This window comes from Balaenoptera ricei, chromosome 20 (genome assembly GCF_028023285.1).
Source record: "Balaenoptera ricei isolate mBalRic1 chromosome 20, mBalRic1.hap2, whole genome shotgun sequence".
NCBI classification, from domain to species: domain Eukaryota; kingdom Metazoa; phylum Chordata; class Mammalia; order Artiodactyla; family Balaenopteridae; genus Balaenoptera; species Balaenoptera ricei.
In genome coordinates this window covers 63155901-63174534 of record NC_082658.1, presented here as the reverse complement: position 1 = coordinate 63174534, position 18634 = coordinate 63155901, and the positions used below count along the sequence as shown (strand labels likewise).

The following is an 18634-nucleotide window of genomic DNA, read 5'->3' as shown; positions in this document are numbered from 1 at the left end:
AGTTCCCACCCATCCTCACCAACAGCCCTCAGACTCAGACGCCGGGCGCAGGCCCCAGCTCCTCTGAGCGCAACGGCCTCCCGACAGCACTCACAGCCCCCACGAGGCAACTGAGCACCAGCGCTGGGGGGCCTTCTGGTGGTCGTCCTTGTCCCACGCGTCTCTGTTCCCTCTCCTGACCCCATCAACCCCTTGAGCACCGGGACGGCTATGAAATCCCAGCTCCCTCTGACCAGCTGGGCCGTCCTTCCGCCTCGCTGAGCCTCAGTTTCCTCATCTCTAAAGTGGGAAGGACAATAAAGCGAACTTCACAGAGCAGCTGTAAGGAGCACGTGATGGCTGTAGAACTGCTTCGCGTGAGGTATACCCTTGCTCTTAGCCGTTAGCTTTGTTGCTGTTGTTTTATTTCTGCATCCCCCTCCCTCCCACCAACCCCCGGCACATACTTTTAAAAGAACACTAACAACACTAAATGTCACGAGAGTCACTTTTACACTGTCACAACAGCACAGAAGACACGTTAGAAACGCACTCTGGCCTCTAATCGTTTATCTGAACCGAGCTGTGAAATTACCGAGGTCTTGCCTGCTGGCTAACTGGCAATGAGGAGGCTCCATCCTCTTCACGGTCAAGTGTTTTGTCCACGGGACGGTGGACGCGGGGCCTGTTCACAGATGGGCCCGCTGCCCCACACAGCCTCTCCAGTGTGGGGATGAATCAATCTCCGCCCCCCACCAAGCAAACTAAGGCTCAGAAGGGCTGCACAATTTTCTCGGGTCCCACGGTTGAATTGGGCAAAGCAAAATTCAACTCAGGTCTTCCTGAGAGAAGCACGCTCTTTCCCCTTGCTATATACCTGTACATCCCTTACGTCTGTATGTTTTAAAGTCCCCTTTAACTTATACCCCTCATCAACTACCTTGGCATTTCAAAGGTAGTAACAGAGCCTCCTACGGTAAAGGAGACAGAAAAGAAAAAGAAAAAAAATTCCCCAAGTTTACTGGCTCCCTCTCATAGCTGACTGGAATTCAGTACCCAACTGAGAAATGAGTTTCTGGAACACGCATGCAGCGAAAGAGCAGCTGAGGAAGAAGAACGGGGGTGGGAACCTCGAGAAAGGTGGGGAAACACTCTCCAGGGCCCAGGGCCCAGGGCCCCTTATCAGAGACCCTACACCACAGAGAAAAGAAAGGCTCCCAAATGCCAGTTAGCCAACGGGAGAGGCCTCAGTAATTGCACAGGCCCCACTAAAGGCTGAAAAGTAAGCTGTAAATTTATAAGTAAAGCGAGAAATAAATCACTACAGCCTAATCCAGCCAGGCCCATAAGGACTCCAAAGGTCCGTGCTCATGAAAGACATTTCACCAGTCCTTCCACCAACCAGGAAGAACCCAGTTTTAAAAGAAACCAATCAACATTCTAGACTGATCACACTTCGCATGAGCGCCCACCTTGGGTGAAAAGGCAAGCTGCTTTTCCAGTAAGGAAATTCCATAGGGCGGGCCCTCTGGCGGTCCTTCACCTGCACCTCGGGCTTTCCTCGCCCGGGACGCTGGTCATCCCGGGCGCCCAGAGCCCCCCATAGGATTAGGACTGCCGAGTAACCCTCTATCTGCCACCGAAGGGTTCACCGCTGGCAGACGCAAGAGCGCAGGGAAGTGACAGTCACCGTGCAGACAGGAGGACCACGGACATCAAGACCCCGCCTCTGACAGACGGAACTCCAGACCCGACAGGGCAGCGACTCGCACAAGGTCACGGGGAGGGTCGGCGGCAAGGCTCCCCGGCCGGGCTCCCGTCGTTAGACGGCACGGCCGCCCCCGCCCCCGACAGCCTCCCCAGGAGCGCGCCCGGCCTCCCGCTCCCCGCCGAGGGCGGCTCCGCCGGGCGGGCCCGGGGCAGGGAGCCCGCTGGGAAAGCGGCGGCCGGGCCGGGGCGGAGGACTGGGCCCCGCCGCGCAGGGACGCGCGGAGCACCGCCCAGGCCTCGGGGCGCCGCCGTGGGGGCCTTACCGAGGCACTGCCCCACCGGCGTGCTGAACGGGTTCCCCAGGAGGAACTCCATCTTGGGCGGACGGCTCGGCAGCGGCCCACGCGCGTCAGCCGCCGGCTCTCCGCGTCCCCCGCGGCGCTCCCTGCCTGACTGACACTTGCCCCGGCCCCACCCTCAGGAAAGCCGGTGTCCGCCCCTGGCCCCGCCCCGCCGGCCTCTATTGGGCGACGGCTGCCCTGTCCTCTTCCGATTGGCCCCCACAGCTCCTTCCGCGAAGTCACGCCCATCCCCGCGGCGTCCGATTGGGCGGGGCGGTGACCTAGGTCACAGGAATCTCCGTCACCCCCCCCCCCGGCCCGCCTCCCAACGCGAGTCTGTGTATTTTGATTCATTTATGTATTGGTCAATCCAGGGAGTCCTTAATGTTATTGGACAAGAGTCCAGTCAGTCACCCAAGAGGGGGGACAAGGGATGGGCAAAGCTAGTAAGTTCCCTGCCCATAGAAAGTGCTGATTGGACAAGCATTTGTTTTCTCTACGGCTAATTGGTTCTGGGAGGCTTTCCCCGCCCAGAAATATGATCACGTGGTCGTCAACTTTAACCCAGGATGTCTACTCCCTGACTTCCCCCTAGCAAAAGAGTGCGGCGCTTGGTTCCCCTAGCAACCGGGCTCTGCGAGGAGGTGCCGGCTGCGTACAGTGCCGGCGACTCTGAGAGCCCGGGGCCGAGAGGCTGCGGGAGGACTTGACCTTTTCCCGGAGGAGCCCGCTGGCCGCCCCACCTGGAGGAGAGCGCGCAGGCCCCTGGCATCTCCTCCCGGCCGCACGCCGATCAGGGCCTTCAGGCCTTGTGGGGAGAGAAGCTGAGGAAGCCTTCCCTTCGGGCGCATGCCCCAGAGAGACCTTTGAGGTCCCACCCCCGGCCTCCGGGCCAGAGAGAGGTACCCGGCCCACCGTTAGATGCTTCTTCAGGAGGGCATTACTGACCCTCTGTCCGACCTCTCAACTGCCGCTAACTTGTTCCTCTTCCTTAGACCTAGACTTCCTCTTGGTGAAGGGTTTTGGCTTGGAAGGTGGATGCCCGGGTCCATGTCTGTCCCTTGTCAGCAGCTCCCTTCCCAGGCCTCAGTTTCCCTGTCTGGAAAATCAGGGCATTAGGGCTCCCTTCTCTAATGGCTCTCAGAGCTGACCTGTAATTTGATCATGAACGTGCTCTAGCTCGCAGTGAGCACTCAGTAAAGGGTGGGGTTTCTCTTATTAATTCACGGCCAATAGGCGCTCTATTTTCCAGGTCCAGTTGATCCCAAGGTCTTGTTTCACAGGACAATTCAGGATCTGTTTCTCTGTGAGGAGGTGTAAGGTTCTCTGCTGCTTTCCCCGCCCACCACAACACTATTGTCAGGCAAGTCAGCAGCCACCGGGGCTGGGTGGTGGTGAATTACTGATAAAACCCCCTTGGGAAGGAGTGTTGGGGTTTTGGCCCCAACCCCGAACAGCTGTGGGAAACAGTGTGAACTGTGAGAATGACCCACAGTGTGCCTGGGCACAGTTGAGTCGTGATTAGGAAAATGGGCTCTGGAGGCCTGTCCTCCTGCCTCTGCCGCGTACTAGTTGTATCCACGTGGGCATGTAACGTGACCTTTCTAACCTGCTTCCATTTTCTTACCTGAAAACTGCGGAGAATCAGTCCTTCATGTAAATTAAGTTCCTAGAGGTCTCTAAAATCCACATCTTACCTCCACCCCCGTCACCTCTCGCCTCACGACTCTTGCTGTTCTTGGTACTACAAGCCAGAATGAGCTTCTTAAAATTAAAGTCTGATCACGTCCTTGCCCTTAGTCAGCCCCAGGAGCTTCCCGGGGATCCTAGGATAACCACCACACTCCTGCAGGCCTCTCCAGCCCTGCATCGCTTCAGCCATAGTAGAACCTGTCTCCTCCTCTCCCACCTCAGGACCCTCACCACGCAGACCCCTTTTCCTTCTTTCTTGCTTGTCCTCCAGGTCTCAGCGGGGTCTCCCCTGGCCAGCACAGGTCCCTGCATGTATGCTGCCACAGTCCCCTACACCTACAAACTTGTCATGGTTTGTAATTAAAGATTTGTATAATTGTCTGATTCAGGTCTGAAACAGAGATAAGGAGATCAGTTTTATTCACAGCGTGTAGCGGCTACTCATTACACGTGGTGTTTTCCAGAGAGGATGAACCGGCTGTGCAACATGGAGCCCAGGGTGATGGATGATGAGATGCTCAAGCTGGCCATTGGGGAGCAGGGCCCGCGAGACGAGGCTGGGCAGCTGGCCAAGCAGGAGGGCCTCCTCTTCAAGGACGTCCTGTCCCTGCAGCTGGACTTCCAGAGTGCGTATCCTGGGTGGGGTGGGGTGGGGTGGGGCGGGGCGGGGCGGGGCGGGCGCAGGGGGCCCCGATTCCATGCGTGGTCCGCCGTCCGCGGTCGCACTCGGGCTGCCTGCGTCAGAAGGCATGGGACCAGCACGGGCGGTTTTAAAGCCTGATGCCGAGCGTGGGTAGCACCAGAACAGCCACAACACTCCCAGTTCTGAATAAGAACAAAACAAGGTAACATCCTCCCGTTCCAAGTCTTAAGTGAGCCGCAAAGGCCACGCTGGTCCCCAAACGTGGGGGGGACCTAGGAGGGTGGTCTGCGTGGCCAGGAAGGTGCGGGGTCAGGGGAGGGCCACGTGCTGGGGGAGCAGCTTCAGAGGAGGGACTAGAAACAGAAGGGGGGCGTCCCCTCCGGAGCACAGGACAGCCTGGGGGAGATGTGGCTCGGGACCAGGCAGGTCCTCAGCACCCCACCTGTGAACCGGCGTGACTGGAATCCGTGTCTCAGGCGCTGGTTGGGAGGACGAGACCAGACAGCACAGGCCCGGTGCCCGGCTCACTAAAGGAGGCCAGCGAGTCGGGCAGAGGGTGTAGGTGAGGAAGCAGGACGGGTGGGCGGGGGTCCCATGACCCCTCATGTCCGGCGCGGGCCGGTCACAGCAGAGGGACCGGGCTGATTCACGTTCCTGCTGTGTCCTGGGCCTCCACGCTGGCCTGCCGGGTCACCCAGTCGACCACGAGGAGTTACTGAGTCAGCCCGGGGATGTGGTGCGCACGGCAGGCCCGGCCCGGCCTCATGGAGCCCGCAGGCCGCCCAGAACAGGGGGGCCCCCCCGAGGCTCTCAGCGGGAAAGGGCTAAAGGGAAGGCGGAGTGGTCTTCAGACCTCCTTCTGCGGCCCCTCCCCCACTATGTAGCAGATGCCTGTCCCGGGCAGGGTGCTCCTCTGTGCACCAGGGACTCGTGGAGCTGACCTTCGAGGGAGGGGGACACGTGTGCTGTTGAGAGAAGTAGAGCCAAGAGAGGAGAGAAGGGGGGTGGGGTGCAGTGTGGTCGGGCGGGCAGGGGCCTCAGCACATAGGTGACAGGTGAGCCAAGACACGGAGGAGGTGAGGCTGGGAGCCACATGGAGCCCCGGGCAAATCGGTCGAGGCAGAGGGAACAGCCGGTGCCAAGGCCCTTGGGCAGGCGCACCTGTGCGGACGCAGGTCAGAGGTCGGGCGGGGATCAGCTAGCATCAGCCTCGGGGGCGAGAGAAGGTGTCTGGCTTTGAGTGCGTGAGGCAGGAGCCCAGGGAGGTCCTGAGCAGAGGAGGGACGGGGGCCATGACAACAGGTTGCCCCAAGCCGGTGGCAGCAGAGGCAGATCCCGTGTCTATGTTGAAGACTGAATGGGCTTTTTGGGCAGCCCTGTCATGCTGTCAAATACATCTGGCTCTTTCGTGTCGTTCTGGCTTTTCCACGCGAACTGCTGATGCCTAGAGGAGAGCCAGCACACAGGTGCGCCAGGCAGGGTGCCCAGGAGTGGGGGAGCCACCCAGGGCTGGTGTCTGCAGGGTCAACCACACCCAAGGCCGTAGGTCTAAGGCCAGGGCCAGAGAAGGAAAATCCAGACCAGGAGATCCAGGGGCGGGGCTGGGCCCTGCCCCAGAAACACAGGTGGGGCTGGTATCATTCCAGGAAATGTGGCCACAGAGCTGGGGAAGAGACTCCATCCCAGCCGGCCCTGGGGACCGGGAGGGACAGGGCCCTGGGTCAGAGAAATGCTGCCCACCGCCCCCGCACCGAGACCCAGCTTGGGGTGGGCAGCTGGGAGGGGCGCCTGCCCGTCTGAATGAATATTGAAACGGCTGCCCGGAATATGTGACTATTAAGGGCTTTTTTTTTTTTTTTTAAACTCCTTTCACTTCTATATTATTTCAGTTCTTTTAATGAGCGTATTCTAACTTTATGTTTTGGGAATCATTACAGAAGCAAACATAGAAAAAGGGGCATGTAAACAGCAGCTCTCTGTGGTTTCTAAGAGAACCGGGGACAAGGTCAGGCGTCTAGAGTTTCACACACAGTGTGTGCTCGTCACACTAAGCGTTACTCAGAGCTCTTGGCAGCTGTGGCAGAGACCAAGCTCCGCCGGGCTCAGGAGCAAGGGGGTGGGTCGGCTGCCTGGCCAGGGGGTGGTCTTCAGCGGCCGTGGGGTCAGGCACTTCAGTGACGTCAGGAGCTGCCTCTGGGGGGCGATTCATCCCCTCCCCGTATATGGACATTCGGGGCCTCATCCTCGGGCACTCGCACAGCGTGTGATTCCAGGTGGAGACATTGCAGGGTCAGTGGGCACAGACATTAACTATTTCCGTCCATGTGGCCAGAGCACCCTCCAAACGGCTCCACTAGTTGACTGGCCACCCCTGCAGCCTCAGTTCTGTTTGTCACCCCGGGGGGCCCTGCCCGTGCCCTGTGTCCTGAGCCCAGGTGTTCCGAGGGGGAGCCCTGTGAGTCCCCGCCCTGGAGGGCCCGTCCCCCTCCACCCTGCGTGGGCCCACCCGGCCCTGTGGTGACCCCAGACGGCAGCACCAACAGGGACCCCGAGCTCCGCGGAGCTGGGCCCACACCTCCAGGGCTCCCTGTGCTCCGGGGAAGGCAGCGGGGCTCTGGGGCCTCTCCCACGGTCAGCATCAGTCATCCGGCCCCCAAGACGCTGGAACTATACCCTAACCCTGACCCGGGCCGGAACCAGCCAAAGCGCGTCCAATGTCGTTTCAGACATCCTCCGCATCGACAGCCTCTGGCAGTTTGAGAACCTGCGGAAGCTGCAGCTGGACAACAACGTCATCGAGAAGATCGAGGGCCTGGAGAACCTCACACGCCTGGTCTGGCTGGGTGAGGCCCCTGCGCGTCCCGCAGCCCGTGGTGACGCCTCCCGAGGCTGCCCCCAGGTGAACTTCCCTGCCAGCCCCGGGGCGGCCCCAGTGCAGCAGGAGCTCCGTCTGCTGGGCCCGCGCTGGGCAAAGCTCAGCACGTACGTGCTTGGACACCGCAGGGCAGAACGTCTGCCCCAGCTGTCAGACCTCCGGGAGGTCTCACGGCAGCAGCCTGGACTCCGTCTAGGTACTCTAGATCAGGCTGACAGGTAACTGAGGGCCCTGCTATTTGGGGGGCCCAGATCAAACCAGAACCAACCACCCCCGTGCTAGCGTGCGTTGAGCACTTTCTACCTGCTAGGCACGGCCCGTGCGCTTTCCGTGGGAGGCCTCCTAACCGCACAGCAACCCCACTGTGGACGGGAGCAAACTGAGGTCACAGCGAGCAGGGGGCTCGCGTGACTCCAGGCGTCCAGCCCTCACTGCCAAGGCGGCAGGGGCTTTGCCGAACTGCGTCCACCTGCCGGCCTCGGGCGGCATCCTCATGTCTGGCAGCGGGCACCTAACGAGGGGCGGGGCTGGCTGGGAGCTCCCGAGCCCACTGAGAGGGCTTCCTTGGCCCTCCCAGCCACCCTAGGGGCTCCAGAGGCCGGGGCACCGCCCAGAGCTCCATGACCAAGACGCAGCAGAGCTGGGACGAGACCCACGCCTGTCTGATCCCAAAGCCATGTCCCCTCCATCCTGTCAAGCTGCTTCCCAATACAGGCAACCTGGGGCATCGAGGTCCCTCCCAGCTTGCAGGACACTCAGCTGTGGTTGTGAGGATGGCCGCCAGACCACAGCAATCCCCCCGGGGCAGGATTACAGTGTCATCTCACGGGTGCAGAGGCTGAGGGGCTGGTGGACTTGGAGCTGCATGTACCGGCAGCAGAGCAGACCAGAGCCAGGTCTCCTGACTGCCGGGCCCAGGTCTCGCCCAGACAAGCCCTCCCGGCAGCCCAGCACCCGTTAATGCTGAGTCCCGGGCGCGGCGGCCCACCTGCACCACCAGGAGATGGAGGAGGAGGGGGGCGGGTCAGCCTAGACCCTGAGCCTCACCCCGTCTGAAGGCCCTGCTTTTAGGCAAGAGCTCCCAGGCCCTGCAGTCTCGCAGACATAAAACAAGGGTCACGGGTCCCCATGAGATGCCCCTGTGATGCCCAGTGTTCTGTGGGGGGGGGGGGGGCGAGAGAGCCAGAGGGGAAAGTTCTGGCAAGAGGTCAGGCTACCCCCTCAGAGAGTCAGAAGCCTGCCTTTGTCCAGCCACGTGCACTGCCCCCGCCTGCAAGCACAGGCCCGGCTGGTGGCCCGGTCAGCTGTCCCGGCGCTGGGGGCGAGCGGGAGCCGGCTGGCACTGCCCCCAGAAGCTGACTGTCCACATCTTGTCCCAGCTTTACACTCAGGCCTGTCCTGTTGGTAGCTTGAAATTGGCCACAGTGGGAGTATTTACACCACCGAAGTCAGCAAGCGCTACAGATCAGGGCTGCCCGCGCCTACCCCCTTGTTAAACGTTTACCAGCACGCCTGCAAAGAGCAGAGCCCGGCTGCAGGCGCGAAAGGAAGCAGGCTGACCCGGTTCAGGTCCCGCTCTGCCAACGTGCTAGCCGGTTCTGTACACGTTACCTCTGCCCTCTGCACCCTACCTTCCTTACGTGCTCTTGATCTTGAGCGCGTGACCACCAGGCCCCTTTGAACCTTGGCTCCCTCAGCCCTAAGATGCAGGCGATGACAAACGAGGAAACGCCCGGGGAGGGCCTGGCGTAGGGAGAGTGTCCCGGGTGAGCGTCCCCTGAGGCGCCAGGGAGGCCAAACCGACTTCCTGAGTCCCCTTTACACATGAGGGCTTTAGCTGAAGCTCTTGAAAAGTTCCCAGTTTGGGCCTCTGGGCCATCGGTGTTCAAGGACACCAACCCCAACCAAACCCCCAAACCCGTGGTGGCGAAAAAGCAGTTTTATTCCCAAAGACGAGAAACTTGGGCTAGAGGGGGTCCTGAGGTCTCAGCCGGGGCTGGGCCTGGAGTTTGGGGCAGCCCGGCCCGCACGGGGCTCCCCCACCCCAAGGTGCGCTGCCCCGACCCACCAGGGAGTTTCCATCCCAGAACAAGGGCCGCACAGACGCGAGCCTTTGCCCGAGTCCGGGGCCAGGAAGGTGGCAGCAGAGCCGGGGGGGCGGGGGGGTTGGTTTCAGGACGGTCACTCTAACCCGGAGCCGTCCTCCAGACCTGTCCTTCAACAACATTGAGTCCATCGAGGGGCTGGACACGCTGGTGAACCTGGAGGACCTGAGCCTGTTCAACAACCGGATCTCCAAGATCGACTCGCTGGACGCGCTGGCCAAGCTGCAGGTGCTGTCGCTGGGCAACAACCAGATCGGCAACATGATGAACGTGAGCGAGGGCGCCGGGGGGCGGGGGAACCGCGGACTGAGCCTCCGACCTTCCCCTTGTCCCAGAAAAGCCAGAATTCCAGACTCGATGACGTTCACACACCAGCTTAGCCCACGAGAGCCCACGTGTGGGTCCGTTTGTGCCCCTGTCCCGGTGGGATCTTTCCTTCCCTGCCCCCGCACTCACCCAGCAGACATTTGCTGGGGTGGGGACCCCTCGGCCGTGGGGCGTCTGGCTCGTGCTCACTGGGGACAGAGGCCAACAGCAGCCCCGGGTCACTGGAAGGGTTGGGGTGTGGGTGCAGGGCGGTGCCCAGGGCCAGGCAGCAGAGCGGCGGAGGAGAGCCGTGGGGGGCTCTACGCTGTGTGTGCCCAGGGCAGGCCTGCGTTTCAGAGGGAACACCCCCTCACCCCCGCATGAATGAGTGCAGCAGGGATGGAGGTTTGCCTGCGGACCAGAGAGGCTCCCCCTGACAACCCTCCCTGTGAGCTGGCAGCAGGGCCGGGGCAGGGCCCTGGGTGCCGCTGGGTGACCCCGGGGCAACCGGAGCCACCGTGCAGGTGTGTGACAGACACGGCTGCCGTGCGTGATGGGGGCTCCGTGCCGCTGGGCGGGCGTCCAGAAGTGAACACCTAAGGGCCAGGGCCCAAGCATCAGCCCCAGTCCTGTCCCCGCGGCTGAGCCACGTCCCGGTGTTAACTCCCTCCCGGCCTCGCTGCAGGGTGGGGCTCGGGGTGAGACGGGCGCTGCAGCCGCGTCCATCGCAGCCACGGCCGAGGCCGGAGCAGGGGGCTGCGTGGAGGGGGCGGGCCCGCCTCTCGGCTCAGCTGCCCTTGGCATCGACCTGGGCTGATGCTCCCCAGGGCTGGTCCAGCAGTGCAGGCCGCAGGCTTCCTCGTCCACAGCTAGCAGCACAGAGAGCAGGAGAAACCTCCCCCACGGTGCCCCTCGGTGTGAGGGGCCCTCACCCACCCGACCGAGACCAGAGGGGTGGGCGGGCCAGGCGGTGTAGGTGAAAGGCCTGGGGCGGGTCAGGTGCCGGCTGCTCACCTGTGTTTGAGGGCCAGACCCCGGAGGCCGTGTGGTCTAGGAGGCTGTAAACCCAACCCACCTCTTGTCAGGGTTCAAGACCTGATTGCTCAGCTGCCCTCTGCCCTGCGGGACGGGGGCACACAGGACAGCTGAGGGAGGTGTAAGTGGAGAGCTGAGGTTTAACGGGCTCCCGGCCGCCTGGCCTTGGGCCGGGGACTCAGCGCCCGGGGCCCACGTGCCCATCTGTACGGGAGAGCGGTGGCCTGCGGGGCAGGCCGGTGTGAGGGCTGAGTCAGTTAGGGTTGAGTGGCTGCTACAGGACCGGGCACAGGAGAGCTCTGCAGGAAATGATGCTTATTCAGGGATTTTCAGATTAACGGCACACCCCAATAGCCCCAAATCTTGCTTGTGAAAACCTTTCTGAGTGTCTTGAGCTGTTCCTGTCTGGGTCGGTCCAGTACCCAGGGCCACACGTGAGCAGATCCCCTCTGACTTGTCGTCCCTCGGACACCGCAGACTTTACTGGACGCAGGTCCAGGCCTGGGCGTGGAGGGGACACTGGCTCTCAGGCCATGCCCCGCCCCGCTGTGGACGCTCCATTCCCTCCCCTGGCCTTGCTGAGTTCCTGGTGCAGGACGCTCTTTCCTGCCTCAGGGCCTTTGCTTGTGCTGGTTTTGCTTCTGGGAATGCACTCGCCCCTGCTCTTCCCTGGCTGCTCCCTCAGGCCTCAGAGGCCTCAGTCCTAACTGAAAACCCCCCTGTCGTGGTCCCTAAGGCCTCCTCTCCACCCCCTCCCCCTTTGAGTTCTTCTAGCACTTACAACAAACAGCAATGATTCTACTTACTTTTAAAACATTCTTGTCCCCTGCCTTAGAGTGCCAGCTCTTGCTATAAGGGCTTTGTTCCCACTGTGTCCCTAAGGCCTGGCACGTGCCTGAGGCCTGGTAGGTGCTTAGTGATCTTTGTTGAACGAATAAACAAATGACAAAGACACTCCTTCAGGAAGGCACAAGAGATGCTGTCAGATGAGGTACTGGCATCTTGCTGACTTTCCCCCGGTTACTAACAACAGGAAGAATAAACGGCCGTCAGTGGACGTCCCACTAGCTGCCACCCAGTTGGTCCAGGCCAACTGTAAATCAGGTTCCATTGAATTTAAGAGCGCTGGGCCTTGCACAGCACTTTACAGCTGGAAAAGGCCGCCCGTTCTGAGAGCAGCAGCGATGGGCACAGCCAGGGCGTTACGGGAGCAGGTGGAGGCCCTCACAGTGTGTGGCATTTGGTCCTCTCGACACCTACGCACCACATCCCTGCACCCACCTTACAGAAGAGGAGATGGGGACCCAGGTCCACGGGTCCTGGGCAAAGCCCGTGGCTCCTCCCTCGTGGCTCCGCCCAGCGCGGGCAGAGGACACAGGCGACCCCCCTCCCCCAGGTCATCTACCTGCGGCGGTTCAAGGACCTGCGGACGCTCAGCCTCTCGGGGAACCCGGTCGCCGAGGCCGAGGACTACAGGACGTGCGTCTGTGCCTACCTCCCCGACCTGGTGTACCTGGACTTCCGGCGCATCGACGACCAAACGGTAGCGTGGCCCTCGTGCGTCCAGCTCCGCGGTCAGCGTGCAGGCCCCGGCGTCTGGGGAGGGGCGCGTCCGCAGGAGGAGGGGAGGGCGGCCCTCCTCGAGGTGCCTTTACTGCCCCCGTCGCTGTCATGCCACCTCCCACCTCGAGGCCGCTGTCTGCTTTTCTGGGTGAACAAGTCGGGGGACCAAGCGAGGGTGGGCGATTAGCGGGGTCAGCAGCTCAGGGCAGAGTCAGGACTCGCCTCCACGCCACAACAGCTCACGGTAGCGCCCTCCGAGCCGAGGGCACCGGCCCCAGAGAGAGGCCCCCGGGACCCCGCGGCCGGGGTGCTGAGCGGGGAGCTGGGCCCGGCGGTCTGGCAGCAGGGCCGGGAGGAAGCCCCCTCCCCAGTCCACTGCCCGGCCCGGCCTGGCCGCCCTGCCTCTATCCCGCCCCCTGCTGTGAGCTTCCCGCCCTTCGCAGCATGACGCTTGTGGGTGCTCTGCCCCCTGGAAAAAGAACCCCGCCCGACACGAGGCCTCTGGCGGCAGGACCGGGATGTCCCTGCGTGCTGGGCGCGGGCGGTGGGGGGACAGGGACCTGCCCACCCCTCCCCCTGGGAGCTGGTGCTTTTCCTGGGAGAAAGGAGCCCGTGCCTGGGGGGGCCCTGAGCTGATGCGGGGCTCGGGGAGAGCCCAGCAGAAGCAGGCAGGGGGGCTGGCCCCCGGGTCTCGGTGCTGACGCTGCCGTCCTGGCTGCCACACCGCCTGCCAAGCGTGGAGCCCTCCGCTCACGGGCGTCTTCCTGGGGGGTCCACGGAGAGCAGCCGGGGGCGGGGTGCCCAGAGAGTTGCCCCTCCTCCGACCATGGCCTTCTCTTGTCCCGGAACAGGACAAGAATCTGAAATCTTGAATTCCAAGACTCTCAAGTCTTTTTTTTTTTTTTTTTTAAATATTTATTTATTTATTTGGCTGCGCCGGGTCTTAGTTGCAGCACTTGGGATCTAGTTCCCTGACCAGGGATCGAACCCGGGCCCCCTGCGTTGGGAGCGCAGAGTCTTAACCGCTGGACCACCAGGGAAGTCCCAAGACTCTCAAGTCTTATTTTTTGCATTTAGACAATAATTTGAAAGGCAGCGTGGGCTCAAATGCTTGGAATAGGCCGAAGAGCTGCTGGGGTGTATTTCACTCATCATAAAACCATGCACAGGGATTTCCCTGGTGGCACAGTGGTTAAGACTCTGAGCTCCCAATGCAGGGGGCCCAGGTTCGATCCCTGGTCAGGGAACTAGATCCCACATGCATGTCGCAACCAAGAGTTTGCATGCCACAACTAAGGAGCCCACGTACCGCAATTAAGGAACCAGCACAACCAAATAAATAAATAAAATAAATATTTTTTAAAACCCCAAAAAACAAAACATGCACAGCCAGACGCCGCACGGTTCCCAAGCCCCTCCCCAGCCAGTTTCTCCTCTTCCCCAGAAGATTCCACAGGGGGCAGGCCGCCCAGCCTGGCACCGCGTTGTGCTGCGGGAAGCAAAGCCCCCTTCCGCAGCTCAGAGGCTTTGCCTGGAAGCACCAAGATCAGTGATGAGGGAAAGGTGGTAAGAGCAGAGCCCCGCGAAGCAGGGGCACCTGGACCCCCGTCCATGCTGCTGCCTGTCCCCGGGCCAGCCCCAAGCCCCTCCCTCACCTGCTGGTGCTGCCAGGCTCGGGCAGCAGGACAGCCGGGCCCAGCCGAGGCCGACCAGGGCTGAGGGCAGGCTCCCGGGGTGCCTCCCCGTTTCCATCGGGCCCAGGGCTGTGCCTGAAGGCTGGCGCTGCCCTGAGGAACGGTGGACAGTCCCAGCAGAGCACACGAACGGGTGGGGGCTGTGAGCTTGGGGGGCTTTCTGTGTCGCGGGGGGGAGACAGGCAGGAGGGCGACGCTGGGATGCAGGGCTTGTCCTGCTGAGACGGAGGCCCATGGAGAACCCTGTGGTTTTCAGCAGAGTTCAGGATGTGATGAGCATTCAGGGACCTGGAAGCTGGCATGGGGCTTACAGCGTAAGAGGGAGAGGGCAGGGCACGCAGGCCATGGTCCTGAGAGAGAGGAGGGGGCGGGGGTGGGGGGGAGCAGATACCGGAGCACAGAGGGTCGGCAGTGCTTGTACCTGAAGCCTTAGCACAGGCAATGTCACCTGGGGCTCCAGCAGCCCCCAGCGCAGGCAGGGGGATACGCAGGACGGGTGGAGGAGGGCCAGAGGTGGCAGGGCCCAGAGCCGAGGGCCGAGACCTCACGCCCAGGCCTGTGGCTCGGGTACCCACTGCACCTCTCCCTTGTGCAGCCCTACAAGGGGGCCAGAGCCTGGCCGGGGAGGCCTGGGGGAGCGGCCGAGTCTGCGCTGGGCGCCTCCACCCCAGGGATGTCCCATGGACCCTCAGCCTGCCCGTGCTGCTTCCCCCACTGATCTCCCTGAGGCTCAGAATACTTGGCAAGGGCCGCGGGGAGGGGATCCCCGCCCACGCTGGCGAGGCCACGGCATGGCAGAGGCCAGCGGCTAGGAGGGACCCCACGACCCTGGTGACGATGCCGCTTCGCGATCCTCCAACAGAAAGAGCTGGCGGAGATGAAGCACCAGTACAGCGTCGACGAGCTGAAGCACCGGGAGAGCCTGATGCAGGCCCGGCTGGAGGACGAGCGGGCCCGGCGGGAGGAGCTGGCGGAGCACGAGGTACGAGGCCACGGGTGGGAGGACCTGCTCCCCGCCCCGCCCCGCCCCGCCCGAGGATGCTGCTGCCGGTCATGGGCCAGTGCCGTGAAGGTCAGCAGGGCCCAGGCCCCCAGAGCCTGTCCTTTGATTGAGAATAGCTGATGCCCAGGGCCGCTGGGCTGCCAGAACCTCAGTCAGGGCAGCACGCTGACCTGCCCCTCCTCATCCCACGGCCCCCAGGCCCCCCTCCAGCACAAGGGCCAGGGACTCTCTGCCGGAACCATCTCTCAGAGCAGCCCCTGTCCTTAAGACCCCTGGCTGGTTCCTGGCAGGGGGTGGGGGGGGTGGGCAGCCAGAAAAGCTCATTCCTCTCCGTGTGCCTCTCCTCCGGCTGGACCAAGCTGGGCACCGTTCAGTTTTCTGCCTCTGGACCCCCGCCTGTGCTGGGCCCATCGCCTGCCCTTCCCCAGCCTGCCTTCCCGAGGGCCGGGCGCCCTTGGCCCCGGTGCCCAGCGTAGGGCCCTGCCCAGGGAGCCCACTGTGTCTCTGACCTCAGGCGGCCTTCGTGGAGCACCTGAACGGCCCCTTCCTGTTTGACAGCATGTACGCCGAGGACGTGGAGGGTAGCCAGCTGTCCCACCTGCCCGGCGTGGGCGAGCTCTTGCAGACATACCCTTCCGGGTCACGGCCGCCCCCAGGGCCTGGGCGTGGGAGTCCGGGGGGCTCCCCTTCCACTCTGGGCCTCAGGTGGCACACCCAGGGCCTCGAGAACCAGGTCGGCTGTGAGCGCAGGGACATGTGGGTATCTGGTCAGCAGGGCCCAGGCTGCCAGAGATGGAGGCTGGCTGACCGTGTCTGTGACTCTGACCCTCATTACCTTGTTTATGGGCTCCTGCTGTGCGCTTTGCATCCAGCATTTAAAACTGTTTCAACCACCCCATGGGGTGGGTGCTATACTGGACCCCAACTACCTTCTCGTAGTTGGGGAAGCTGAGCTTGGAGAGGGTGAATTGTCCAGGTTGCGCAGTTAGGAGTGTGGGCTGAGCCTGCATCCCTTCCCCCAGAGGATGTGGTAGGCGCTTGTCATCGTGGCTGAGGGACTCGGGGTGGACGCGGAGCAGAGACAGCGAGTCACAGAGAGAAACCCGCTCCTAAACACCCACGGCTCAGGAGAGCGGGGAGGGGTCGGCTCTCCTCCCAGCCTGGCCCTCGGCTGCAGCCCCGCCTGACCTCAGCGCCGAAGCGCCCCTCGTGTGGCAGGCGCTGCAGATGTGGAACCCTCAGCCCAGAGCAGCGAGGAGGCCACAGAAGCAGCTGCGGGGCCAGGCCTTGAACCTGGGGCTCTGTGCCCCGAGCCTGCGGCCCTGACCTCCGCAGCCTCCCTGTGCACCTGTGGCCGCCGAGCACAGAGACGGCCTGGACAGCAGGGCCCCAGAGACAGAAACACACGCTGCTCAGCTCCCTGGCCGCTCCCCTGCCTCCGGGCTCCTGACCCCTTCAGGTCCCCCGGGGGTCTCTCCTCTGCTCTGTCGCCCCACCCCCACCACGCAGGACCCTCCCTGAATCCCTCAGGCTGAGGGTGGAGATGCCCAACCACCAATTCATACTCCAAATCCCAACTGCAGCTCTGCTACGGGAGCTGCTTCCACCCCCATGTGCGCCCCCCCAGGCAGCCGTGAGCTTCCTTAACGGCCACTCACCTACAAGGACAAGTTCGTCATCATCTGCCTGAACATCTTCGAGTACGGCCTGAAGCAGCAGGAGAAGCGGAAGGCAGAGCTCGACACCTTCATGGGGTGTGTCCAGGAGGCCGTCCAGGAAAAGCAGGAGCAGGGCAAGCACAAGATCGCCAAGTTCGAGGAGAAGCACTTGCTGGTAGGCCCTGCCCCGAGCCCCTTCCCTCCTCCCGCTCCAGGTGCCCACCCGCCAGAGGCCCGGCCCCTCCACCGCTGACGACCCGAGACCCACGGGGCAAGCCGCTTGCTTTCGGGTCAGGCTTGATACAGGGAAGGAGCCTGATCTTCCTCCAGATGGGGTGGCCACGACCACAAACACCCTTCGCCCCCCAGTCACGCCTGGTCACTCAACTGACACTGCGTCTGCCGGCCGAGCCCCCAGGCCCCTCGTCAGTGAACGGCTGCTACTGGGTGCGGCTCGGACCCCCGTGCTCTCCAGCCCACGAGCACCTCTCATTGCAGACGGACCTGGCAGCTACTTGCACACGGGATGCTGCAGGGGTCCAGCTGGCTTCCCCCAAGACAGGGCCCACCTTGTGTTCCAACCTCCCCCGCAGAGCCCCGCTGGGCTGGGAGTCAGCCCATTGTGAGCCAGGACCTCACAGACAGCGCCCCATCCCCAGGCTTCGTGAAGCTCAGGCTCTCTGCCCCTGCACCCGAGGAGACGGGAGTCACTCGAGGTCCCACGGTGACCCAGCCGGGTCCCAATTCAGGTCCACATGAGTCTGAAGCCATCGTTCCTTCCACGCCTAATAACTCACCAGCTGGTGGAGCCTCTGCTCTGACAGCCTCCGACGTGGAGGGGGTGGAGCTGACACTCAGACTTGGGCAGTCCGACCCCAGAATCCAAGTTCCGGCCCACAAAACCAAATTGCCGCCTGTCACTTCAGGAATTACACTTAATTGTGGATTCCTAAAGCACAGGTTTTGTTTCCAGAGTTTAAGCTCCATCCGAGACGAGTCTGAACTGACCAACTTCGAGATAAAGACGGCGGAGTACAGCGAGGACATCACCGAGCTGGCCAACGTGCTCATGACGCTGGAGATGCAGCTGGTGGAGCAGCTGGAGGTGAGGCGGGGCCCCGGGAACACGTGTGACGCGGCGGCCCTGCCCGGCTCCTGTGCGGGAACCTGGCGAGGGAGCACCTTCCCGGGGGCCACTCGGCGGGTCACACGAAAGCTTTCTGTGCTTCTGGCGCTTTTCAGTCATTGGGATGACAAGTGGCCCTCGTGCAGCATGAGGGGTGAGCTCGCACCTCTGGAATGGTCTCCCCGTCTAGGAAGAGTGCAGGATCTCGGCAGGGAGAGTCCTTTATTAGACCCAAGGGGCTGTCGGGGAACAAAATGGACCCCGCCCTTCACCCCCCATTCTGGGATAGAACGAAGGCTCCCGGCGCTGCAGCCGGTAGTCGCTGCATCTCGGGGCGAGCAAGGAGCCTAAAGAAGTGCCGCTACGTGAAATCCGGGGCGGCCAGGCCGACCTGTGTGTCTACCAGGCAGCTGGCGGCCGAGGCCGCGGCCTGCAGAGCAGCGATGAGCGGAACCTCACGCGTGCTGCCGTGGCCCCCCAGCCAGCGCCGCCTCGATGCCTCCCTCGGCCAGGTTCCCAGCACGTCGCGGAGCAGACGCTCGCTCCCCGCCGGGGAGGCTCCGGGCCGCAGAGCACGTCTGTGGGGCATCGGGAGGCTCAGGCAGTGAGCGGCTCCCAACCTTTCCGAGCAGGAGGACCCCCTTGTCAACATCCCGCAATTCACCAGAACCTGTGCTTGACTTACTAGCCACCAAAAAGCTACTAAGTGGAGCCGTGCTTTTCAATGGCCCTATGTTTTTTTCATTACAAGAGGGTTTACACACATTTGAAAAATGTATAATTAGCTCAGTCTGTAGACAGTCCTCGGATTCAGGCGCATTCCCTGTGCCGTCGGCCCACCCTGCAGCCCCTCGAGTCTAGAGTAGGTCGGGGGCGTGACCCACGCTGTGGGCTCACTGGGTAG

At 62.5% G+C, this 18634-nt stretch overlaps 2 protein-coding genes, 1 long non-coding RNA gene and 1 other non-coding gene across 7 annotated transcripts in view; 1 reads left to right on the top strand and 3 right to left on the bottom strand.

The window, feature by feature from the left end:
* TOM1L2 (target of myb1 like 2 membrane trafficking protein) overlaps positions 1 to 2159 on the bottom strand; it is an 81966-nt gene extending 79807 nt beyond the window's left edge. For all 4 annotated transcript variants that reach the window (XM_059908811.1, XM_059908812.1, XM_059908813.1 and 1 more), the window contains exon 1: positions 2013 to 2159. In XM_059908811.1, the coding sequence (XP_059764794.1) occupies positions 2013 to 2064 (52 nt within the window). In that variant the 5' untranslated portion in view covers positions 2065 to 2159. The remainder of the gene's footprint in view (positions 1 to 2012) is intronic.
* DRC3 (dynein regulatory complex subunit 3) overlaps positions 1528 to 18634 on the top strand; it is a 22429-nt gene continuing 5322 nt past the window's right edge. Inside the window, exons 1-10 of the mRNA XM_059908817.1 lie at positions 1528 to 2932; positions 3314 to 3393; positions 4187 to 4348; positions 7092 to 7208; positions 9449 to 9615; positions 12083 to 12229; positions 14806 to 14925; positions 15461 to 15573; positions 16605 to 16779; positions 17578 to 17709. Coding sequence (XP_059764800.1) covers positions 4192 to 4348; positions 7092 to 7208; positions 9449 to 9615; positions 12083 to 12229; positions 14806 to 14925; positions 15461 to 15573; positions 16605 to 16779; positions 17578 to 17709 — 1128 coding nt within the window. The 5' untranslated portion in view covers positions 1528 to 2932; positions 3314 to 3393; positions 4187 to 4191. The remainder of the gene's footprint in view (positions 2933 to 3313; positions 3394 to 4186; positions 4349 to 7091; positions 7209 to 9448; positions 9616 to 12082; positions 12230 to 14805; positions 14926 to 15460; positions 15574 to 16604; positions 16780 to 17577; positions 17710 to 18634) is intronic.
* Positions 9165 to 12941, bottom strand: LOC132356078 (uncharacterized). The gene is made up of 2 exons (XR_009499747.1): positions 9802 to 12941; positions 9165 to 9582 (listed from the first exon to the last, which is right to left on the bottom strand). It is a non-coding gene; the product is annotated as an uncharacterized LOC132356078 (long non-coding RNA).
* On the bottom strand, positions 13217 to 13289 carry TRNAG-CCC (transfer RNA glycine (anticodon CCC)). Its single transcript has one exon. It is a non-coding gene; the product is annotated as a tRNA-Gly (tRNA).